This window comes from Budorcas taxicolor, chromosome 10 (genome assembly GCF_023091745.1).
Source record: "Budorcas taxicolor isolate Tak-1 chromosome 10, Takin1.1, whole genome shotgun sequence".
Lineage (NCBI taxonomy): Eukaryota > Metazoa > Chordata > Mammalia > Artiodactyla > Bovidae > Budorcas > Budorcas taxicolor.
Genome location: NC_068919.1, coordinates 77,023,605 through 77,050,031, shown reverse-complemented (window position 1 = coordinate 77,050,031; position 26,427 = coordinate 77,023,605). Strand labels below are relative to the sequence as shown.

General features: G+C 37.3%; 1 protein-coding gene across 3 annotated transcripts in view; it reads right to left on the bottom strand.

Annotated features, from left to right (window-relative positions):
* Positions 1-26,427, bottom strand: part of GPHN (gephyrin) — a 547,726-nt gene that overhangs the window by 232,337 nt on the left and 288,962 nt on the right. For all 3 annotated transcript variants that reach the window (XM_052647154.1, XM_052647155.1, XM_052647156.1), the window contains one exon: positions 4,590-4,656. In XM_052647154.1, coding sequence (XP_052503114.1) covers positions 4,590-4,656 — 67 coding nt within the window. The remainder of the gene's footprint in view (positions 1-4,589; positions 4,657-26,427) is intronic.

Sequence of the window (26,427 nt, the reverse complement as noted above, 5' to 3'; positions counted from 1 at the left end):
ATGAGTATGACAGCTTTCAGTGAGTTCTGTGAGTCCTTCTAGTGAATTATTGAAAGTGAGGGTGATTTTAGAAATCCTCTCAATTGTAATTGATGACAGAAGTGAGGTTAGTCTTGTGGAGTGCTCCACAAGAAGTTAGCTGGCTAACTTCGGCAGCTGGTCAAAACTCCTTACAGTTGGTATTAAGAAGTGAGATTTGACAGAAACAGCCTGACTCACTGAAACTTGTAACCCAGGAAGAGGAAGGAAGAGAATGTCGGGGATAACGAATCTTTAGAGTCTCAAAGAATACACGCTCACCCAAAGAACGGAATTGTAGCTGTACTGCAATTAGTTACTGGAAACAAAATTAGCAGTTAAATTTGAAAATGAAAGATCTAACTCCTAAGGAGTCACATCAATACACGAACAATAAATGGTATCTGTACTAGCTAAAACAAAAGTAATGGAGAATGTTGGGGTGGATCCTGAGGCTGGGTCAAGCTTGGCTTCTGGATGGTCTGACACATAGCTGCTAGCCTCAGAGCTGCTTCCCATGGAAAAATTTATGTTGAAGCAATAAATAGTAAATAAATTTGGACTGATTCATAAGAAAATGGGGAAAGAGAAATAAGAGATTCAAGGGACTTGTCCTAGCAGGGTAGAAACACTTACATGGTTATTAAGAAATATATGAATGGAGCGAGTATTAATGGGGGCAAAACAGATGTCTTAAAGAAGCACTGTTGTGTTGAGTGGACAGATGGGAGATCTGCTGATCTCCTAACATTAAGAGATCCTAAGCAAATTTCGTTTTACACTTGTTTGGCAAAATTTAGAAAGACAGAAGGCAAAGAAACCTTACCTTGAATCACCTTAAGTGATGGCCCCATAATCTAATCAATATGAGGTATGACAAAACGGTCTGGATTCCTTGGTCCAAGCCAGGCCTTGGAATTCCAAGGCCACATGCACAAAAATGGCTAAACTCATTCGGAGACAGATAAGAGACTTTTCTGGGACTCCTTGACATGGGGGCTCCATATACTGTGATTCTAAAATCTGTTGAAATCCTAATGGGAGGTGGGAGGAGTATAGTTAGAATGGGAGGCTATGGGAATGCAGCAATTGATGGGATTAAGGTAAACATTTAGATGAGAATTACAATGTTTGGACAGTGAACTTTATATGAATGGTGAATTTCTACCTGAATGTATTATGAGGATGCATGTTGTGTCTGAAGAATTTATCCCCTATCTCACACTGTAAAACAGGAGGCATGTAAATCCAGTCTTCTACTTGGACATGCTAAATGGGACCACACAGATTATTAATTTGCTGTACAAAAGCCTTGTGTGGCATGCAGACTAGGGCTTATAGCAAAAACCTGTGAGTGCCACTCAATAACTGCTGGAATTGTGGAGCAAAAAATTTCCATTTGAGAGACAATTACTACTTGTTATTGGACTTTAACTGAGACTGTCCTTATGACTAAAGGACATACAATAACTCTGAAACCTGAAATATCTATAATGTCTTGGTCATTTCAGAGAAAAGCTCTAATGAGGAAGGAAGGCAATGCCCAGGAGAGTTCCATAATAAAATGGAAATGTTGCATATAGAATCATGCTACCAGGAGAATGCAAGGAGGTACTCACGAGCAGGCAGCCTCTTTTCACCTAGGGCTGACTTCGGAACCACCTGAGGAGCTGCTGGATCCTATGGCCACTTGGGCCACTTGGGCGGTGCCCTATAAACAGCTTTCTATTGATCAACAAAGAGCTGCTTGGTTTATGGATGGCAATTCCAAGGTGAAGGGACAGCATCCTGTTTGGAAGGCCGCCACTCTGATTGAAGAAGGTAAAAACAAATCAGCTCCATGGGCTGAACTGCTTGTTTGCCCCTATGTTTGGGTTTTTACTGACTCATGGAAAGTGTTCAAATGGCCTAGTCATATGGTCAGGCAGATGGGCAATGGAAAACTGGTCTATTAAAGGGACACCTGTATGGAGTATGGCTCTATGGAAATCACTGGGAATGTAATGGGTATATTAAAGTAGATTGTTAATGCCCATCAGAAGAATTCCCTTTCAGAATTGGAGGTTGACTGGTACTGGAGAGCAGATATCCTGGTATACTTTCTTGACATGGCCACCTGGGCCCATGAGAAGAGTGGACACTAGGGGCCTATAGAAGGCAGAAACGGACTGAATCTAGATATATTCCTCTTACACTATGAGGCACAAATGCCAAAAGAACTGTTTTGTCTGCTATAAAGAGAGACAGAGATGGCAGAGGGCTATGCAGCGAATTCCCCAAGGGAAAAGTCCTACATATACCTGGCAAGCTGGGCTGATGTTGTTAGTCCAACTAACTACAAATGGGTACAAGGCTACAAATGAGGTCTACTAGGTATAGACACTTACTCTGGATGAGCTTTGTTTATTCCAGAGTAGATACACATGCTCAACAGACTATAAAAGGACCAGGACAGAAGATATTGTGTCAGTGACTGTGGAGGCACACATCTTTAGACCAAGGAACACACTTTCATCTTCAGAACAATAATATGATAGGAAACTGAAATTGAAACACTTGTTGACTAAAATGGGAGGAGATAAATGCATAAAGCTTTCATTAGTGTATGATCGTACTCAACATTAGGGAGGTTAAGTGAGTGTTCTCTCCGGACAGATTCGTCTGCTTTTCTGCTAAGGGGGGATGAAAAAGGATGTTTGTATACAACTACACTTTTCTCTTTACAATTGTCCTTTTTCTTTTTTCCCCACATCACCTGAACACTATTCTTTTCTATGTGATGTAGTGGTCTGAGGACCAGGGTTGTAACTGTGGGTGTGCAGAGGCAGTGATGATTCTTAGGCTGAAAGTGTTAACTATACTTTTAAATCTTTATGTCAGAACTCCTAAGGATCTGATGGTGCAGACTATGTCTTACTCCATCTGGCCAAATTGGGCTTAAGAGTAAATGCAATTATATTGCCTGGTGTTTCAGACTGCCCACCAACTCTGTACCTATGTAACCTTATCTTAAATAAATGGAATGGATTGGGAGGGAAGTACTTGTTGAACTAATATTTCCGATGGGCCATCTGGACCAGCCCAGTGGCCAAATCAAGTGTCTCATTCGAGATGTTCTAAGGAAATGCTTGAATATAAATGGAGAGAAGGAGAAATGGTAGTTGAAGGTAAAGGAATGAGTTTAAAGGGGTTATGCAGCAGGGAAATCCAGTATTACTTTGGTGCCTCAAAAGCAGCTTAAAACAAGAGATGATTTTGTTTCTTGGCTCAGCTGTAGCAGATGCTAGAAAGGGAAAAGGCATAGGTTGCTTTTGGAACCTGACAAGTCTGTAAACCTGAGGAGCATCGGTCTGGGATACATCTTGATCATGTGATACGATGAAAACTAGGTTAACTGTTACTGTTTGTATAGGACTCCAGTAATGTTTCAGTATCTTTTGACTCTTATTTTTCAGATTATATTTACTACTGTACTACGATATAATACAAGCATTGTTAGTAAGATTATACTGCTGATATTGATGGCCATGTGTACTGGGGATCTGAGTTAAAGCCTTCTCAATGAGAAATGACTGGCCTGAGCAAGAGAACTGTTGGTAACTGTTCTATGGTAAACAGTTCTGTGCGAATGTATCATACAGTACAGTAACAGAAGATCAAGGTGGAAAATTGGTAAATGAGTACAAAAATATGAAAATCTGTATAATGGCTTTAGAGGATGAATTACTCGTTTTTCTGATTTTAGTCCTATCTCTCTCTGGCTCCTCCAAATCTTAGGCATATTCACACTACTATTGTTGTTATGTCTATAATATAAATGCTATAGTAAATATAGATGCTCAGCCAGACAAATATTATTTTTTAGTTGTAAGAAAGCCTTAGCCATAGGCCAGGGGGTAGCTTGTATAATGAAAATTTAACTTTATCCAAAGAGAATCTGGCCTATGCCCTTAGTTACTGGGAAATGAAAGGAGTGCCTTTTTTCTGTCTGGAAACTTTTGCTACCAGGCAGTCTAACAGTGTGATTTATTATGGAGACTTTGGGAAATGTGATTTTTGGCTCTGGTAAGTGTTGGAGACTACAAGTATTAGCCCGGCCTCTCGGAAATGCAAGAGACTAAAGGTCAGCCATACGGGCAATATATGAAGCACCTCAATAAAAAACTATGGATGCTAAGGACTTAGAGCTTCCCTGATAAGCAATAAACCTTGTGTCGTTACATACTGATGCCCAGAGAGTAATGTGTTCACAACTCCACAGGGAGAAGATACTAGAAGCTCTTCTCCATTTGGTATTTCTTTATTCTGTCTTATGTACCTCTTTTCCCAGTTGATTTTAATCTGTATCCTTTCCATATAATAAACCATAACGATGAGTATACCACCTTTCAATGAGCTCTCTGAATCCATCGAGTGAATTATTGAAACAGAGGGTGGTTTTGGGAATGCACTGAACTGCAAGTGGTGTCAGAAGTGAGGTCTTGTGGAGGGCTCTAACTTCTTGTATGACTAACTCTCACAGCTGGCCAAAATTTCTCAAACTAAACCACATAAATCTGAAGACTGCTTACCTGAGATCCTTTCTTGCTACCTGGCAAGTTAATTATGAGAGTTTTCCCTCTGATTCCACATACAGGCCTGGAAGGGAAAAGAAACTGTATGAGTACTAACTTAGCATGATGGTTGGTTTAAATACTTTCAACAACAAAGACCAATCACTGTTTTTATATGTGAACAATTTTTTTAGGAATAAAACTGTTACAGCTAAATATTTACCAAGTATTATACAAAATGGGCACTCTCTCTGGCTGAGGTTTTTATAACAATGGTTAGTGTGCTGGATTAGAAAAATGCACTGAACATGATATCAGAACAAATTAGCCACTTTAAAGAAATAATGGCCAAATTATCTTCTTTCTCTAACTTCAGCTTTTTCATATCTCTTACAGTTCTAAGAATTCAATGAGATAGCATACTAAAAATGACTAATATAGTAATGTCTGTGTTCAAAAGTCTAACACATAAGGCACTCTGGCATTGAGTGAGATGTTTACACTCTTGCTTCTCAGGAAGTCTATAAGTTTTAAAGTAAGAATAGACTTTTGGACTCAGTGGGAGAAGAGGGTGGGATGATTTGAGAGAATAGCACTGAAACATATACATTACCATACGTAAAACAGATAACCAGTGCAAGTTTGATGTATGATATAGGGCACCCAAAGCTGGTGCTCTGTGTCAACCTGGAGGGATAAGGTCGGGAGGGAGATAGCAGAGGAGTTCAGGATGGAGAGGACACATATATACCTACGGCCGATTCATACTGATATATGTCAAAAACTATCACAATATTGTAAAGTAATTATCCATCATTTAAAATAAGTAAATAAAACTTTTAAAAAGTGAGACAGGTCTCTCATAAATCAATAGCACTTGGGAGAATTTAGAGACCGCAACTATTAACTGATAAACTGATAAACAAGAGTCAATTTAAAGTATAAAGGTCTTTCAAAGTTCACTGTAAATTTTCAGGTCACTTTAAAACCAAGTGGTTAGATAAAAAACATAAGCAGTTGAGAAGTATGAAAGCTGGAATAAAGAGTTGAAGGCCTACATTTCAAATGAGAGTTCGAATCATTCTCTTCCAATAATTGGCTATGTGACTCTGACCTGGTAACATATAATTTCCATTATTTGAAAACAAGAGGACTAGATTCAATTAGTCTATTTCTAAAATTTTATAACTCAGGTTGTAAGTCACATAAGAATATTTTTCTACAACTTTTAACTGCGTTTCTTATTCAACTTTTTGAAATCTAAAATTGTCTTGTATTTTATTGTTTTTTCTTATCATACAAAGTGCTCATAGCTATTTAAAACTGTCCATACAGCTTTCCTTTTATTGAGATATAATTGACAACACTATATTAATTTTAGGTGTACAACAGGATGATTTGATATATGTATATATTATGGAATGATAGCCTGCCAGGCTCCTTTGTCCATGGGATTTTCCAGGCAAGAATGCTGGAGTGGACTGCCATTTCCTTCTCCAGGGGATCTTCCTGATCCAGGGCTAGAACCGCGGTCTCCTACGTTGCAGGCAGATTCTTTACTGACCGAGCTACGAGTGAAGCCCAGTCAACCCTCTGTGTTTATGAGCTGATTATTATTAGAGCACATATACAAGTGAAATCATATAGTCTTTGTTTTTGTCTGATCTATTTCACTTGGCACAATAGACTCAAGGTCCATTCATACTGTTACAATTAGCAAGATTCCATTTTTTTATGACTAATATCCTATAGTATATATATACCTCTATTTCTTTATCCATTCATCCATTAATGGACACTTAGGTTGTTTCCAGGTCCTGGCAATAATGCTGCAGTAAAGGTGGAAATGCAGATATCTTTTTGAGATAGTGATTCTACTTCCTTTGGATAAATATCCAAAAGGTGAATTGCTGGATCAAATGATAGTTCTATTTTTAATGTTTTTAGGAACTTCCATACTGTTTTTCCACAGTGGCTGCACATAATTACACTGCCACCAATAGTGTATGAGGGTTCCCTTTTTTGCACATCCTCTCCAACACTTGTTATATTCTAATGGGTATGAAGTGATATCTCTTTGTGGTTTTGAGTTGCACTTTCCTAATTAGTGATGTGGAAAATCTTCTGATGTGCCTGTTGGCTATTTGTATACCTGCTTTGGAAGAGTGTTTATTCAGAACCTCTGCCCATTTTTTAATTTAAAAAAAATTGTTGTTCTTTATAAATTTTGAGTATCAACCACTTATAGACACATGATGTGCAAGTATCTTCTGCCATTTGGTAGCCTGTATTTTCATTCTGCTGATGGCTTCTTTTGCTGTGCAGAGCTTTTTAGTTTGACGTAGTCCCATGTGGTTACTTTTAATTTTGCTTCCTTTGCTTGAGAATACATATCCAGAAAGATATTGCTAAAACTAATGTCAAAAGCATACTGCCCATGATTTTTTTCTGGAGTTTTATGGTTTCAGGTCTTACATTCAAGTCTTTAATCCATTTTTATTAATTTCTGTGTACAATGTAAGACAGGGTCTGGTTTCATTCTTTTGCATGTGCTATCTGGTTTTCCCAATACTCCTTTCTCCATTTTATGTGCTTTGCTCCTTTGTTGCAAATTAACTGTCCATGTATCTATGGGTTTACTTTTGGGCTCTCAAATTCTGGGCTTTTCTTCCAATATTATGCTGTTTTGATTGTTACAGATTTGTAGTATAATTTGAAATGAGGGAATGTAATATCTTCAGTTTGATCATTTTTCTCAAGATTGCTTTGGTTATCCAAGGGTCTTCTGCTATTTTTTACAAATTATAGGATTTTTTTGGTTTTATTTCTATGAAAAATATCATTGTATTTTGATGGGGATTCCATTGAATCTACAGGTTGCTTTAGGTAATACGTACATTTTAACAATGTTAATTCTTGCAACTCATGAACATGGACTATCTTTCCATTTCTTTGTGTCTTATTCAGTTTCTTTCAACATGTCTTGTAGTTTTCACTTCCATGGGTTAAAATCTTCCTAAGTATTTTATTCTTTGTTGCAATTGTAAAATGAATTGTTTTCTTAATTCCTCATTATGCTGGTTCATTCTTAGTGTAGAGAAATGCAACAGATTTTTGTATGTTTATTTTTATCCTGCAAGTTTATTTCATTCATTTATTATTATTGAAACATGTATAGTATCATATATGAAACAAAGTGCCAGTCCAGGTTCGATGCATGACACAGGATGCTTGGGGCTGGTGCACTGTGATGACCCAGAGGGATGGTACGGGGAGGGAGGTGGGAGGGGGGTTCAGGATGGGGAACGTGTGTATATCCATGGCGGATTCATGTTGATATATGGCAAAACCAATACAATATTGTAAAGTAATTAGCCTCCAATTAAAATAAACTTATAATAAAAATATTATTTTTAACAGCTTTTCTATGGAATCTTTAGGGTTTTCTATATATAAAATCATGTCATCCACAAATACTGACAGTTTTACTTCTTCCTTTCCAATTTGGACTTTTATTTCTTTTTCTTAATTGCTCTAGCTAGAATTTCACCACCATGTTGAGTAAGAGTGGCAAGAATGGGTATCCTTGTCTCGGTCTCAGTCTGAGAGGAAAATCTTTCAGTTTTTCACTACTGAGTATGTTAGTTGTGGGTCTGTCATATATGGCCTTTATCATACTGATGTATGCTCCTTCCATCTCATTGTATTTTGCTTTAATGATAAATAGGTGTTGACTCTTGTCAAATGCTTTTTTCTTGCATCTATTGATAAAATGATCATGATTTTTATCCTTCATTTCTGTTAAAGTGTTGTATTTATGTTGATTGATTTGTGTATATTAAACTATCTTTATATCCCTGGAGTAAATCCTATTTGACCATGGTGTATGATCCTTTTAACATATTGTTATATTCATTTGCTAATGTTTTGTCTAGATGTTTTGCATCTAAGTTCATTAGACATAACTGGCCTGTAATTTTCTTTTTGTTGTCCTTGTCTGATTTTGGTATTAGAGTAATGTTGGCTTATAAAAAGAGTTATAAGTGCTCCCTTTTCTTCTAGCGTTTGGAAGAGTTTGAGAAGAACTGGTACTAGTTCTTTAAACGTTTGATAGGGACTTCCCTGGCGGTCCAGTGGTTAAGACTTCACCTTCCAATGCAGGGGGTGAGGGTTCAATCCCTGGCAGGAGTTAAGATTCCACATGCCTTGGGGCCAAAAATAAATAAATAAATATATAAAACATAAATGTTTGATAGAATTCACCAATTAAGTTGTTTTGTACTGGATGCTATTTCTTAGGAGGTTTTTGATTACTGTTTCCATCTCCCTACTAGTGAGTGATCTCTTCATTTGCATGGATTCAGTCTTGAAAAAAATGTATGATTCTAAGAATCAACCCATTTCTTAGAGGTTGCCTAATTTTTTGATCTATAACTGTTCAGTCTTCTCTTATAATCCTTTATATTTCTGTGATATTATTTGCAATTTCTCCTTATTTCTGATTTTATAAGCCAGTCTAGCTAAAGGTTTGCCAATTTTGTTTTATCTTCCAAGAACTATTTCTTAGTTTCACTAAATTTTTCTATCGCCTTTTTAGTCTCTACTTCATTTATTTCTGCTCTGATTTTTATTTTCTCCCTTATATTGATGTTAGACTTTCTCCCCCCACCCCACCCAGTTCCTTTAGGTATAAGGTTAGACTTTTGATTTGAGATATTTCTTCTTTCTTGAGGGAGACCGTATTGCTATACACCTCCTTCTAAGTATGGCTTTTGCTCTATCCCATAGATTTTTATATGTTGTATTTTCTTTTTTATTTGTAGTCAGGTATTTTTTGATTTCTGCTTTTGATTTTTTCATCGACTCACAGCTGTTCAGTAGCATGTTGTTTAGTCTCCATGTATTTGTGATTTTTCCAGTTTTCTTCTTGTATTAATAGTTGACCATGGCATAGTGGTGAAAAATATGCCTAATATGATTGTAATATTTAAATTTATTGAGACTTGCTTTGTGTTTCAACATATGGTATATTCTTCATAATGGTCCAGGTGCCTTAAAGAAGAATATCAATTTTCATTCAGTCCTTTATGATTTGGATGACTTATTTCTCTTCCTTGTCTCATTGCTCTGGCTGGGACTTCCATTACTATGTTGGATAAAAGTGGAAATGGTGGCTGTCTGTATTTTGTCCTTGATCTTAGAGGAAAAGTTTTCAGTTTTTCACCACTGAGTATGTTACTTGTGGTCTTGTCATGCTGACTGATTTGTGGATGATAGCAATTTCTCCATATCTTCTAGGTTGTCCAGTTTGTTGTGTTTAATTGTACATAGTAGTCTCATGATTCTTCGTATTTTTGTAGTATCAGTTAAAACATCTCCTCTTTCATTTATAATTTTATTTATTTAAATCCTCTTTTTCTTAATGAGTCTAGCTAAAGGCTTATCCATCTTGTTTATCTTTTCAGAGATAAACCCAAGCTTCCTTTTAAGAGGGAAGCTCAGAGTGCTCAATCTCTACTTTAAGAAAGTGGTAAGAGCTTAAAGAAACAACCACTTCAAAGAATTTTTTAAAAAAAAGAATTCATTTGAATCAGTTCTGATGAGATGGATGAAACTGGAGCCGATGATACAGAGTGAAGTAAGCCAGAAAGAAAAACACCAATACAGTATACTAACACATATATATGGAATTTAGAAAGATGGCAATGACGACCCTGTATGCAAGACAGGAAAAAAGACGCAGCTGTGTATAACGGACTTTTGGACTCAGAGGGAGAGGGAGAGGGTGGGATGATATGGGAGAATGGCATTCTATCATGTATACTATCATGTAAGAATTGAATCGCTAGTCTATGTCTGACACAGGATACAGCATGCTTGGGGCTGGTGCATGGGGATGACCCACAGAGATGTTATGGGGAGGGCGGTGGGAGGGGGGTTCATGTTTGGGAACACATGTAAGAATTAAAGATTTTAAAATTAAAAAAAATAAAAAACTTAAAAAAAAAAAAAGAAAAAAAAATCAAAACTACAATGAGATATCACCTTAATAGTGGTCAGAATGGCCATCATCAAAAAATCTACAAACAATAAAGGCTGGAGAGGGTGTGGAGAAAAGTGAGCCCTCTTGCACTCTTGGCGGGAATGTAAATTGATACAGCCTCTATGAAAGACAACATGGAGATTCCTTAAAAAAACTAGGCATAAAACTACCACATGACCCAACAATCCCACGACTGGTCATATACCCTGAGGAAATCATAACTGAAAAAGACACATGTATCCCAATGTTCACTGCAGCATTATTTACAATAGGTGGGACATGGAAGCAACCTACATGTCCATCGACAGATGAATGGATAAAGAAGCTGTGGTACATATGTACAATGGAATATTACTCAGCCATAAGAAGGAATGCATTTGAATCAGTTCTAATAGGGTGGATGAACCCAGAGCCTATTATATAGAGTGAAGTAAGTAAGAAAGAGAAAAGTAAATACTATATAGTAATGCATATATATGGAATACAGAAAGATGGTACTGATGAATCTATTTGCAGGGCAGCAGTGGAGATGCAGACACAGAGAACAGACTTGTGGACATGGTGTGGGGTAGGCAGAGAAAATGGTGGAACGCATGGATAGAGTACCATGGAAATATACACTCTATATGTAAAACAGATAGCCAGTGGGAATTTGCTGTACGACTAAGGGAACTCAAGTTGGGGCTCCGTGACAACCTAGAGGGATGGGATGAGGTGGGTGGAGGTTCAAGAGCGAGGGTACATACCTATACCTATGGCTGATTCATGTTGATGTATGGCAGAAACTAACAAACAACAGTAAAGCAATTATCCCTCAATTAAAAAAAAAAAAAAGAACTAAGCCTGTAGTGGAAAGAAGGCGATAACAAAGACCAGAGTGGAAAAGAAAAATGAAATGGAGACTTAGAAGATAATAGAAAAAACTAGCGAAATGAAGACCTGATTCTTTCCATTGGTTGTTTAGTAGCATGTTGTTGAATCTTTATATATTTGTGAATTTCCAATTTTCTTCTTATAATTGATTTCTCAGTCCAGTTCAGTCGCTCAGTCGTGTCTGACTCTTTGCGACCCCATGAATCACAGCATGCCAGGCCTCCCTGTCCATCACCAACTCCCGGAGTTCACTCAGACTCACGTCCATCGAGTCGGTGATGTCATCCAGCCATCTCATCCTCTGTCGTCCCCTTTTCCTCCTGCCCCCAATCCCTCCCGCCCCCAATCCCTCCCAGCATCAGAGTCTTTTCCAATGAGTCAACTCTTTGCATGAGGTGGCCAAAGTACCGGAGTTTCAGCTTTAGCATCATTCCTTCCAAAGAACACCCAGGGCTGATCTCCTTTACAATGGACTGGTTGGATCTCCTTGCAGTCCAACGGACTCTCAAGAGTCTTCTCCAACACCACAGTTCAAAAGCATCAATTCTTTGGTGCTGAGCTTTCTTCACAGTCCAACTCTCACATCCATATATGACCACTGGAAAAACCATAGCCTTGACTAGACGGACCTTTGTCGGCAACGTAATGTCTCTGCTTTTCAATATGCTACCTAGGTTGGTCATAACTTTCCTTCCAAGGAGCAAGTGTCTTTTAATTTCTAGTTTCACACTATTGTGGTCAACAAAGATGCTTGATAGGATTTTAATCTTAAATTTCAAGATTTGTATTTTGGCTTAAAACGTGATTTATTCTGGAGAATGTTCTATGTTCACTTAAGAAGAATGTGTATTCTGTTGCTTTCCATCAGAAAGGGTCATTAGGGTCATAAGCCTAACGGTAACCATATAGCAAAAACCTATGGTAAATAACGCAAAAGATAAACAAAAAGGGATCTAAGCATACTACTATCAAAAAATCATTAAATCCAAAAGGAGGGAAAAAAAAAAAAAAGGAAGGGAGTAAGAGAAAAAGAAGGTAACAATGGAATTATGAAACAGCAAGAAAACAATTTTTAGAATGGCAGTAAGTCCATACTTATCAATAATTACTTTAAATGTAAACAAATAAATTCTCCAATCAAAACATACAATAGCTGAATGAATTCAGCTACAGGGTCATTAAAGCCCAGTGTTTCTTTACTGATTTTCTGTCTGGATGATCTCTCCAGTGATGAAAGTGGAGTACTGAAATCTCCAATTATTCTTTTGCTGTCTATGTCTCCCTTAAGGTCTGTTAATACTGCTTTATATACTTTATATATATAAGTTCTCCTTAGTTAGGTGCCTAAATATTTACAAATGTTATTTCCTCTTGTTGGATTGATCCCTTTGTTATTATACAGTGATCTGTCTCTTACTATAGTCTTTTGCTTGAAGTTTATTTTGCCTGATACAATTATAGCTATCTCAGCTTTCTTTTGTTTTTCATTTGCATGGATATCTTTTTCCATCCTTTATTTTCAGTATCCTTATGTGAGAAGTTGGTCAGGCAGCATATAGTGGGGTGGTTTTTTCTGTTTTTTCAATTCATTCAGCTACTGTATGTTATATTTAAAGTAATTATTGATAAGTATGGACATACTGCCATTTAAAAAATTGTTTTCTTGCTGTTTCATAATTCTGTTGTTACCTTCTTTTTCTCTTACTCCCTTCCTTTGGGATTTAATGATTTTTTTGATAGCAGTATGCTTAGATTCGTTTTTGTTTATCTTTTGTGCTATTTACCATAGGTTTTTGCTACATGGTTACCATTAGACTTATGTATAATATCTTTTATTTATAAGTCTATTTTAAGCTGATAACAACTTAAGTTCAAACACATTCCAAAGCTCCACATTCTGACTCCACTACGTTTACCGTTTTTGATGTTGCAATTTGTATCTTTTTAATTGGCATATTTACTAACAAATTACTGTACTTACAGTTATTTTTACTACTTTAACCCTTCACACTAGATTTATAAGTGGTTAATCTACCACCTTTACTACATTAAATTATTCTAAACTATCTATTTACCTTTACCAGTAGGTTTACAATTTCATATACTTTCCTGTTAGCATGCTTTGATATCAGGTTAAAGAAGTGCCCTTAAGCTTTGTTGTAAGGCCAGTCTAGTGGTGCTCAACTCCTTCAGCTTTTGCGTGACTAGAAAATTCTTCATCTTTCCTTTATAACCCTGAAGGACAACTCTCTTGTGTAAGTATTCTCTGTAGACAGTTTTCCCTCTTCAGCACTTTAAATGCATCATGTCACTCCTTTAACGCCTGCAAAGTTTCTGCTAAAAAATCTGTGTGTGCATGTTAAGTTGCTTCAGTAGTGTCTGACTCTTTGCAACCCAATGGACTGTAGCCCTTCAGGCTCCTCTGTCTGCGGGGATTCTCCAGGCAAGAATACTGGAGTGGGTTCCCATGCCCTCCTCCAGGGGATCTTCCCAACCCAGGGAATGAACCTGTGTTTTCTGTGGTTCCTGCAATGCAGGAGGATTCCTTGCCACTGAGCCACCAGGGAAGCCCACTAAAAAATCTACTGTTGGTCTTACAGAAGTTCCCTTATATATAAAAAGGTGTTTTTCGTGCTTCCCTTCTTGTTTTCAATAATTTTTGACAATGTAATTAATGTGTTTTTTTGTGGGTGAGTCTCTTTGGATTCATCTTTACTGGAACTTTCTGGATGTCCTGGATCTGGATGTCTGTTTCCCAGGTTTGGGACATTTTCAGCCATTAATTATTTCTTCAGATAGGTTTTTGTCCTTTCCTTTTTTCTCTCTCTGGGATTCTTATAATATGAATAGTATTCTGCTTGATGTTGTCCTATAAGTTCCTTAAGCTAGCTGTACTCTTTTTCTTCCTGTTACTCTTTTGGATGGGTTCCATTGCCCTATCTTCAAGAGTTCCATTGCCCTATCCCTCATCCTTTCTTCTACTGCTGTTGACCATGTCTAATGAAATTTTCAATTCAGTTATTGTATTCTACTTTCTTATATTCTGTCAAAGTCTCACTTTGGACTTGCATTGTTCTCCTGACCTTGGTAAGCACCTTTATGACCATTACTGTGAACATTTTTTCCCAGATAAACCACTTATCACTGTTACATTAACATTTCTTTTTATTTTCTTTTTTTTTTTTAAGTTTCGCCTTTTAGGTATAAAGAGTTTGATTAATACATGCCTCTGGGATCTTTGTTATTTTACAAAGTAGTTCACTCTGTCAGCATTCACGTCATTTCTTTTTCTAAGTATAGCAGTCATAAATTTATCCTTATGAAGAATGATGTTGCATCTATATACATTTCTAATTTATCAACTATTACAAAAATTGGAATATATTTCCCAAAATATAACTATTTTGTAAGAATGTTTCCAAGAATGTTCCAAGTTTTAACTCCCTCCACCACAAGGTTAGTGACAAATTAAAATGCAGTAAATACTTTTAATTCCAATATTTTGGTCATCAAGCCCAGGCCTGTTATGCCTTCAATAATACTTCATCTTCTCTATATTGATACCCAAATAGCAGTGTTAACAAAGCTAAGGATGTAAACTTCTATCTGTACTGTATGTACATAATAGTTGTAATACTCAGACCACTACTTCTGTGTATGTATTATGTATATATGTATGATATAATTAAAAGACTAAGTATACAGCCAGAGAAACTGTTTTTTTTCTCCTCAATCTTTTTGACTCTTTGGTCTTTTATTTTGTCCCCTCCAAAATTAGATTACACTTAACGAAAGTCCTTTATTTCCTTCTCTTTGAATGTTTAAAAATTAGTTAGCTTTTTCATCTCTGGAATATCCAGAGTTATTGTAAGAAGAAAGTCCTTTTTATTTATTTAGACTTTTTCGGTTAAGAAGTTATTTTTACAAACACTATTTAATAATTTTTAAAACCACAAGCACCATATTCTTTAGTTTAGTTCAGTTCAGTTGCTCAGTCGTGTCCGACCCTTTGTGACCCCATGAATCACAGCATGCCAGGCCTCCCTGTCCATCACCAACTCCCAGAGTTCACCCAAACCCACGTCCATCGAGTCGGTGATGCCATCCAGCCATCTCATCCTCTGTTGTCCCCTTCTCCTCCTGCCCCCAATCCCTCCCAGCATCAGAGTCTTTTCTAATGAGTCAACTCTTCGCATGAGGTGGCCAAAGTACTGGAGTTTCAGCTTCAGCATCATTCCCTTCAAAGAAATCCCAGGGCTGATCTCCTTCAGAATGGACTGGTTGGATCTCCTTGCAGTCCAAGGGACTCTCAAGAGTCTTTTCCAACACCACAGTTCAAAAGCATCAATTCTCCAGCACTCAGCTTTCTTCACAGTCCAACTCTCACATCCATACATGACTACTGGAAAAACCATAGCCTTGACTAGACGAACCTTTGTTGGCAAAGTAATGTCTCTGCTTTTCAATATGCTATCTAGGTTGGTCATAACTTTCCTTCCAAGGAGTAAGCGTCTTTTAATTTTATGGCTACAATCACCATCTGCAGTGATTTTAGAGCCCCCAAAATAAAGTCTGACACTGTTTGCACTGTTTCCCCATCTATTTTCCATGAAGTGATGGGACCAGATGCCATGATCTTCGTTTTCTGAATGCCAAATTTATCAAACAACTTATTAAGTTTAATTAAGTTAAACTCACTAAACCTGTAGTAAGTATTATGGGATAAATGCAACCCAATTCCTTAAGGAGTTTACAACTATAACACAGATCATGAAAGCACATAAACAACTAGTGATGACAGAAATTATCCTAAAATACCATGAGATCAAAATAAAAGTAGTAAATGTCTATGTGATGGTGGTGAATTATGTCTTTATGGAAGGGATAGCACTTGAATGATTTTATAAAGGAAAATATTTTAATAGGTAGAAAAGGGAGGTAAAGGCAAGAAAAAGAGGACAGCTTTAAGTGGAGAGGGAAAAAAGTAAAACATAGAGACAAAAAAAGCACCAAGTACTTTTTCTGTATATGAAGTCCTTCATATAGTCAGAGTACATTGTACTTAAAGGAGTAATGTGAGATAAGTCCCAGTGGAAAGATGGTACAATCTGAAAGATCAATAGTTCTCAATGTGTGGTGTCTGCACCAACAACATATATAGATCATTTGGTAATCTGTTAATCTGTTAGAAATGTAAAACCTCCCACACTGCCCTTCTCCTTTCCTCACTGTGATTGAACCACTAAATCAAAAACTATGGGGTGCAATCCAGCACTTACTATCTTACTAAGTTCTCTAGTTGTTTTGTTCCACTTGAGAACTACTGTAATGAACTATGCTTGAATCTTGGTACTGCTATTTATTATCAGTATAAATTTGCCTTTACAGTATTCTAGGATGCACAACAGATTTCCCAACCTGGGGATCTGGCAAAATGATTGAGAACTCCCAGGGAAACAGATGTTTGGAGGGAATAACAAAATATTGTGCACATGAAGACCCAGGAGAAAGAAGGAATGACCCCACAAGAGACTGAGCCAGACTAGACTGTGAGAGTCTGGGAATCTCTGGCAGAGGTGTGGGTTGACAGCAGACTGCTGCGGGGTCAGGGACACTGACTACAATAGTCCTGGGGGAGCTGTGGCGTGCTGGCATACGTCTTCCTGAAGGAGGCTGCCATTACTGCCATTACCCCTACCACAGTTTGGCCTAAGGCCAAACTACAAGGAAGGAACATAGCCCCATACATCAGCAGAAAATTGGATTAAAGATTTACTGAACATTGCCCTGCCCACAAGAACAAGATCAGTTTACCTACAGCCAGTCCCTCCCACCAGGAAGCTTCCACAAGCCTCTTATCCTCATCCATCAAAGGGCAGACAGAATGAAAACCACAATAACAGAAAGCTAACCAAACTGATCACATGGATTACTACCTTGTCTAATTCAATGAAATTATGAGCCAAGCCATGGAGGGCCACCCAAGATGGATGGGTAATGGTGGAGAGTTCTGACAAAACGTGGTCCATTGGAGAAAGGAATGGGAAACCACTTTGGTATTCATGCCTTGAGAACCCCATGAACAATGTGAAAAGGCAAAAAGCTATGACACTGAAAGATGAACTCCACAGGTCAGTAGGTGCCCAATATGCTACTGGAGAAGAGTGGAGAAATAGCTCCAGAAGGAATGAAGAAGAGGAACCAAAGGGAAAACAATGCCCAGTTGTGGATGTGTCTGGTGGTGAAAGTAAAGTCCGATGCTATAAAGAACAATATTGCATAGGAACCTGGAATGTTAGGTCCATGAATCAAGGTAAATTGGATGTGGTCAAACAGGAGATGGCAAGAGTGAACATCAACATTTTAGGAATCAGTGAACTAAAATGGACTGGAATGGGTGAATTTAATTCAGATGACCATTATATCTACTACTGTGGGGCAAGAATCCCTTAGAAGAAATGGAGTAGCCCTCATGGTCAACAAAACAGTCCAAAATGCAGTATCTGGATGCAATCCAAAAATGACAGAATGATCTGTTCATTTCCAAGGCAAACCATTCAATATCACAGTAATCCAAGTCTATGCCCCAACCACTAATGCCGAAGAAGCTGAAGTTACATGGTTCTATTAAGATCTACAAAACCTACTACAACTAATAGCAAAAAAAGATGTCCCTTTCATCATAGAGGAATGGAATGCAAAAGCAGGAAGTCAAAAGATTCCTGGAGTAACAGGCAAGTTTGACCTTGGGGTACAAAATGAAGCAGGGCAAAGGCTAACAGAGTTTTGCCAAGAGAACGCACTGATCATAGCAAACACTCTCTTCCAACAACACAAGAGATGACTCTAACCAGAAACAGAATAAAGATTTCTGTTTGTTTCCTTTGAAAGAATATTCTCGTTTTTGTCTTCTTTAAAGGTATCAAATTAGGAGATGCATAAATAGTCTGACATATTCAATATTAAATGGTAATGTAAAAGTAATTTTTAAACAAAATAAGAATATATTTAAAAATCAGGAAAGCTCAGCTAGTACAGAAACCTAAATGATAGACTGAACTGTCATTAACTTCAAAATATACTCATCTAATGGAGAGCATTCAGGGTAAAAAAAAAAAAAGTACAAAAAAATCCTCAATCTATTTGCTGATTAATTGTGGGATAATTCAACATAAATTTGTTATTTAAAAAGATCAGTCCTGGGTATTCATTGGTAGGACTGATGTTGAAGCTGAAACTCCAATACTTTGGCCACCTGATGCGAAGAGCTGACTCATTTGAAAAGACCCTGATGCTGGGAAAGATTGAGGGCAGGAGGAGAAGGGGACGACAGAAGATGAGATGGTTGGATGGCATCACCGACTCAATGGACATGGGTTTGGATGGATTCCGGGAGTTGGTGATTGACAGGGAGGCCTGGTGTGGTGAGGTTCATGGGATCGCAGAGTCGGACACGACTAAGAGACTGGACTGAACTGAACTGAAAAAGATCTTCCTAATATATAGAAAGTATGGTTATCAAAATTAATTCATTCATTTAGCAAATATTCACTGAGTATCTTCCAGGAGCAAGGTAGTGTTACTTAGATAATGGGGCTACCACAATAAGCAAACAGTGTCCCCCTAGGGAGTTTACAGATTTACAGAAAAATATTAGTAAGTGTTAAGACAGTTAACTAAGTTATAGGCATATTATTAGTTATAGGAATGACAGGAAGGGCAGTTTAGTCTTATGCTAGGAAGGGCAAGGGATGATTATTAAAGGCTTCTAGAAGGAAGAAAACCTATGCTGCTACCTGAAGAATAGGTATTATAGAGTTAGACTGGGAAGAACATTCTAGGCAGAGGAATGGCATGAACAAAGGACTCAGAAGCTACTGAGAGAACTGGATGTGTGTGATAACAATAATTGGAGCGCGGGTGGAATGGAGTAAATCTTTGTATCCTCCTCAAATTCATATATTGAAACCCAAACCCTCAGTATGATGGTATTAGGAGTTGGGGCCTTGGGGAAGTAATTAGGCTATAAGGGAAGAGTTCTCATGAATGTGATTTAGTGCCCTTACAAAAAAGACTCCACCTGTCACTATGTGAATATACAGAAAGGACTCAGTGCTGTACAATCAGGAAGAGTGCTCTCATCAGTAGCTGACCAGGCTGCCCCCTACTCTCAGACTTCCAACCTCTAGAACTGTGAGAAATAACTTTATGCTGTTTATAAGCCACTCAGTGTATGGTACTTTGTTATAACAGCCCAAACTAGAATAGTGGGAGATGCTGCTAAATAGACAGTTAGTGGAGACAACTTATTTAGGCCCTGGAAAATTGTATTAAAGAATTGAGTCTTTATCCATAGAAAAAATGAGATACTACTGAAGTTTTAGGCAGAGGAATAACATACTAAAACTTGTGTTTTCAAAAGATGTCTCTGGGCTGCAATGTGGAAAACTGAAGAGGTACAAAGAACCTGGTTAGAATGTTGGAATATGAGAAGTGAGTTAGGATGGTTGCAATGATGATGAAAAATAGACAGGTTATAATCTTTAAATGTATAGTGACTTACAGAGAATATAATGAAACAGCAACCTTTTAATACTAAAATATATATTTTTCTGGAAATTTAATTACCCAAAGAATAATTTTTTTAAATGGGACATAACTGGATAAAAACTAAAATCTGCATCTCAATTAATACCAGAATTTTGATATTCCATGTTAAACTTGATCACACTAGCTGTTGTTGTTCAGTCCCTAGGTCGTGTCTGACTCGTTGTGACCCCATGGACTGCAGCATGCCAGGCTCCCTTGTCCTCTACTGTCTCCGGGAGTTTGCTCAAATTCATGCAGTCAGTGATGCTAGCCAGCTATCTCATCCTCTGCTACCTTCTTCTCCTTTTGTTTTCATCCTTTCCCAGCATCAGGGTCTTTTCCAAGTAGTTGGCTCTTCGCATCAGGTACCCAAAGTATTGGAGCATCAGCTTCAGCAACAGTCTTTCCAATGAATATTCAGGGTTGATTTTCTTCAGGATTGACTGGTATGATGTCCTTGTAATCCAGCGGACTCTCCATAGAGTCTTCTCCAGCACCACAATTTAAAAGCATCAATTCCGAGGTGTTCAGCCTTCTTTATGGTTGAACTCTCACATCTGTACATGACTACTGGAAAATCATAGCTTTGACAGACCTTTGTTGGCAAAGTGATATCTCTGCTTTTTAATATGCTGTCTAGGTTTGTCATGGCTTTCCTTCCAAGGAGCAAGCATCTTTTAATTTTATGACTGCAGTCACCATCTGCAGTGATTTTGGAGTTCAAGAAAATAAAATCTGTCACAGTAGCCATGGATATAAATTAACATGAATAATACAATTTTTTTTCCTTTAAAAAGAAATTTTTATTAATATTAAGTATTAAATACATAGAAGCTTGTAATATATGTATAAAATGTAGATAATAATGGAAAAAAGCTACCTAGGTACTTCAATCTAGTTTAAGAAACAGGCTATTACTATATTTTCAAAGACTAGTATGTACCTTATCATGATCTCAAGTCCCATTTTTCCTTAGATAAGTATTTTCTTGAATTTAAAAATAATTCTCTTACTTATTTTTGTAATAACTTAACTAAGATGTAATGCACATACTATCTAACTTAAATCATTAAAAAATTGTATTTTTGGTGTGTTTCAGAGTTGTGCAATCATCAATGCAATCAACTTTAGAATATATTACTTACCTCCTCTAAAAACACAAAAATCACATGTCTATCAGTAGTCCACATTTTCTCCTACTCTTCAGTTCAGTTCAGTTCAGTTGCTCAGTCGTGTCCGACTCTTTGCAACCCCATGAATCGCAGCATGCCAGGCCTCCCTGTCCATCACCATCTCCCGGAGTTCACTCAGACTCATGTCCATCGAGTCGGTGATGCCATCCAGCCATCTCATCCTCGGTCGTCCCCTTCTCCTCCTGCCCCCAATCCCTCCCAGCATCAGCGTCTTTTCCAATGAGTCAACTCTTCGCATGAGGTGGCCAAAGTATTGGAGCTTCAGCTTTAGCATCATTTCTTCCAAAGAAATCCCAGGGTTGATCTCCTTCAGAATGGACTGCTTGGGTCTCCTTGCAGTCCAAGGGACTCTCAAGAGTCTTCTCCAACGCCACAGTTCAAAAGCATCAATTCTTCAGCGCTCAGCTTTCTTCACAGTCCAACTCTCACATCCATACATGACTACTGGAAAAACCACAGCCTTGACTAGACGGACCTTAGTCGGCAAAGTAATGTCTCAGCTTTTGAATATACTATCTAGGTTGGTAGCAACCATTAATCTACTTCCTGTCTCTATAGACCTATATATTCTGGACATTTCACATAAATTGAATCATATATGAATTCCTTCATATATTTAGGAATATGGCCTTTTGAGGTTGGTTTCTTTTACTTAGCATGTTTTCAAGGTTCATCCATGTTGAGTAATATTTCAGGCACTGCTTACTTTAAAAATACTTCTGCACATAGGAAACATATTGTTCAGGAAGTTACAGTGTGTAGCCCTCCCAAAGAGTGAGGGGTTATGTGCCCCCCTCCTTAGGGTGGAATATTTACATGTATTATTTGGAAATCTTTGGTAAGAGATCTGTCTCCTTTTCTTCGCTATTAATTTATTCAATTATTCTTTGATATAAGTATGGACTCATGAAAACTTATTTTATATTTTAAGTTATAATAATCAAATACTATTTTATTTTGCTGCTCAAACTGTTCTATCTTTGGCCATTAGAAGCTTTGTCAGTTGGGTCCTATGTTTTTGTGACATTCATCTATAATGTGGGGGAGGGGGATTGTTTTGTTTTTGAGCATTTCCTTACTTTCCAGCACTAGAAGATACTAGGCTCATTTTGTGTATTTCTTCCCCTAGTCCTAGAAACAGCCATTTCTGAGGAAAAATTCCATTTACTGGCAAATGGTATTAGAAATCAAGAACTGAACATTAGGTACGGCTGTGGTTGCTGGTATATTATTTCTTTTAGATCCTCTCTGCTAATAAAGCAAAGAAACATATGTGTGCATGCTAACATGCATATATACATACATCTACAAATATTTCTAGGTATCTCACTTATATCTATATTAAACAAAACATGAGTCCATACTGATTTCTCTAACTCTAATTCATTATATCTTATGGATCATTCTAGCCTCCTCTCCTTGCTTTTAACTATGTGATTTCCTACTGTATCAGCAAGAAATGTGGTTCCCACCACTCATCATCCACCTACACAACTGTTCAATTCCAGTAAAGGCTCCAACCTAATGATTCCCAACTTATGATTTTCTGATTTTATGATGGTGTGATAATGATATATATTCAGCAGAAACCATACTTCAAATTTTGAATTTTGAGCTTTTCCTGGTCTATAATATACAGTATGATATAGTTTCCTAATGCTGGGTAGCAGCAGTGAGCTTACAACATTCTTTATCCCTATAACCCATTCTGTTTTCCACTCTAAGTATAGGAGTCAATGAACTACTTGAAATATTCAACACTTAAAACAGGTTTTTTGTGTTAGTTGCTCAGTCAGGTCTGGCTCTTTGAGACCACATGGACTGTAGTCCTCCAGGTTCCTCTTTCCATGGAATTCTCAGGCAAGAATACTGGAGTGGGTTGCCATTTCCTACTCTAGCTGATCTTCCTGACCCAGGGATTGAACCTGGGTCTCTTGCATTGCAGACAGGTTCTTTATCATCTGAGCCACCAGGGAAGCCCACAAACAGGTTTTTTGTTAGATAACTTTTCCCAACTGTAGGCTAATGTAAGTGTTTTGAGCCCATTTAAGATAGGCTAGGCCAAGCTATGATATTTGGTAGGTTAGATGTGTCAAATGCATTTTTGACTTATGATAGAATGGGTTTACTGGGAAGTAACCTCATGTCAAATTGAGGACAAACTGTACAAATTCAGTAGCGTCAGAATCGTTAATAAATAGCAACATGGATTACAACATTATCAACAAAAGTGTGTATGTATGGTTTCATTCACCTTTAGTCTCATAAACACCACTCATGACACCAAAGTTATTTATGTCAGTGTCTTTTCCTTCCAACCCCTTTAGTAATATTGTTTCCTCAGAGTCTGCATTATTTTATGTCTAAATAATGGTTTTTAAAAGTTTGCATATAGCAAGCATTCTTTCTGATATAAAGTTCGCTGAGTTTCGACAGATGCATAATGTTATGTCTCCATGTTTCACCAAGACAGTATCATACAGCATAGTATTATAGTCCTAAAAACCTGATGTGACTCATCCATGCATTCCCCCTTTGCACAAATCCTTGGCAGTCACAAATCATTTTATGCCTCACCATAGTTTGCTTACCCATTTATTTACCAAAGTATATCTTGGCTTATTTTAGCTTTTAGCAATTGTGAATAAAGTCCTTAACATTCATATGCATTTTTTTCATGCACATAAATCTTCAAATTAATTGGGTAAATAACTAGGAGCTCTTTGTATATTTTTGATTTAGGTTGTTTTTCAGACATTATAATAGAACTAGACAGAAGATTGAAAAGGATATAGAAGAACTCAAAAGTGCCATTAATAACAGGATCTAACTGACATTTACAGAACACACCACCTGAAAAAATAATCTACAGTTTTCTCCAATGCCCATGGAACATTCACCAAGACATATCATATCCTGAACCATAAAAATAAACCCCAGAAAGTTAAAAAAACTTTTCTAACCACAAAAGGATAAAATTAGAAACCAGTAACAGGAAGACAATAGAAAAAAACCCAACATACTGGAACCCTAAACCAAGTTTATAAACTTGATAACCAATGGATAAAAGAAGTCTCAAAAGAAATAAAAAAAATATACTGAAGTGAGTGAAAGCAAAAGGACAACATGTCAAAACCAACGCATTTCACCTTAAACAGTGTTTCTAAATAATACATTAGAAACGTGGCGGATTCATGGTGATATATGGCAAAACAAATACAGTGTTGTAAAGTAAAATCAAAATAAATAAATAAAATAAAATATATAAAAAAAAGAAAAAAGGTAAAGTATCTCACCTTAGGAGCCATATAGAGCAAGATACATCCCCTCAAATCTCACCACCAAGTAAATAAGGGGCTATTACAGCAGTTTCTTTTACCCAGTATTTCATTGCCAGCTATTAAGAAAAAACTACAAGGTATCTAAAAGACAAAAAGCAAAATTTGAAGATACAGCAAACATTAACAGAACAGACAGAGCAGAGATGTTTAAACTATAAGACAGGAATTTAACACAAGTATCTGAGGGCCCAATAGACAGCATGCCAGGCCAAATGGGCAATGTAAGCAGAGAGATCGAAATCCTGAGAAAGAAACAAAAAGAAATGCTAGATATAAAAAACAACGAAAGAGAAATAAAGAATGCCTATGATGGGCTCCTTAGTAGATTGGAGAATGCAGTGGTCATAGCAAATACCCTCTTCCAACAACAAAAGAGACAACTCTACACAAGGACATCAATGGATGGTAAATACCAAAAACAGACTGATTATATTCTTTGCAGCCTAAGATGAAGAAGCTCTATACAGTCAGCAGAAATAAGACTGGGAGCTGACTGTGGCTCAGATCATGAACTCCTGATTGCCAAATTCAGACTTAAATTGAAGAAAGTAGGGAAAGCCACTAGATCATTCAGGTATGACCAAAAACAATTCCCTTACAATTATATAGTGAAAATGATAAATACATTCAAGGGATTAGATCTGATAGACAGAGTGCCTGAAGAACAATGGATGGAGGTTTGTAATACTGTACAGGAGGCCGTGGTCAAAACCATCCCGAAAAAAAGAAATGCAAAAAGGCAAAATGGTTGTCTGAGGAGGCCTTACAAATAGCTGAGAAAAGAAAAGAAATGAAAGGCAAAGCAGAAAAGGAAAGATATATGCATCAGAAAGCAGAATTCCAAAGAATAGCAAGGAGAGAAAAGAAAGACTTCCTAAGTGATCAATGGATAAAACAGAGGAAAACAACAGAATGAGAAAGACTAGAGATCTCTTTAAGAAAATTAGAGATACCAAGAGAACATTTCAGGCAGAGATGGGCACAATAAAGACAGAAATGGTATGGACCTAACAGGAGCAGAAGATATTAAGAAGAAGTGGCAAGAACACACAGAAGAACTATACAAAAAAGATCTTAATGACCCAGATAACCATGATAGTGTGATCACTCACCTAGAGCCAAACATCCTCGAGTATGAAGTCAAGTGGACCTTAGGAAGCATCATTATGAACAAAGCTAGTGGAGGATATGGAATTTCAGCTGAGCTATTTCCAGCCCTAAAAGATAATGCTATGAAAGTGCTGCACTCAATATGCCACTCAAATTCCAGGAAATGCTGGAAAACTCAGCAGTGGCCACAGGACTGGAAAAGGTCAGTTTTCATTCCCAAAGAAAGGCCATGCCAAAGAATGTTCAAACTACTGCACAACTGCACTCATTTTACATGCTAGCATAGTAATGCTGAAAACTGTCCAAGCCAGGCTTCAACAGTATGTGAACTGAAAACTTCCAGATGTTCAACCTGGATTAGAAAAGGCAGAGGAACCAGATATAAAATTGCCAAAATCCGTTGGATTATACAAAAAGCAAGAGAATTCTACAAAAACATCTACTTCTGTTTCACTGACTATGCTAAAGCCTTTCATGGCGTGGATCACAACAAACCGTGGAAAATTCTTAAAGAGATAGGAATATCAGATCACCTTACCTGCCTCCTGAGAAATCTGTATGCGGGTCAACAAGCAACAGTTAGAACTGGACTTGGAACAATAGACTGGTTCCAAATTGGGAAAGGAGTACGTCAAGGCTATATGTTGTCACCCTGCTTATTTAACTTATATGCAGAGTACATCCTGTGAAATGCTGGGCTGGATGAA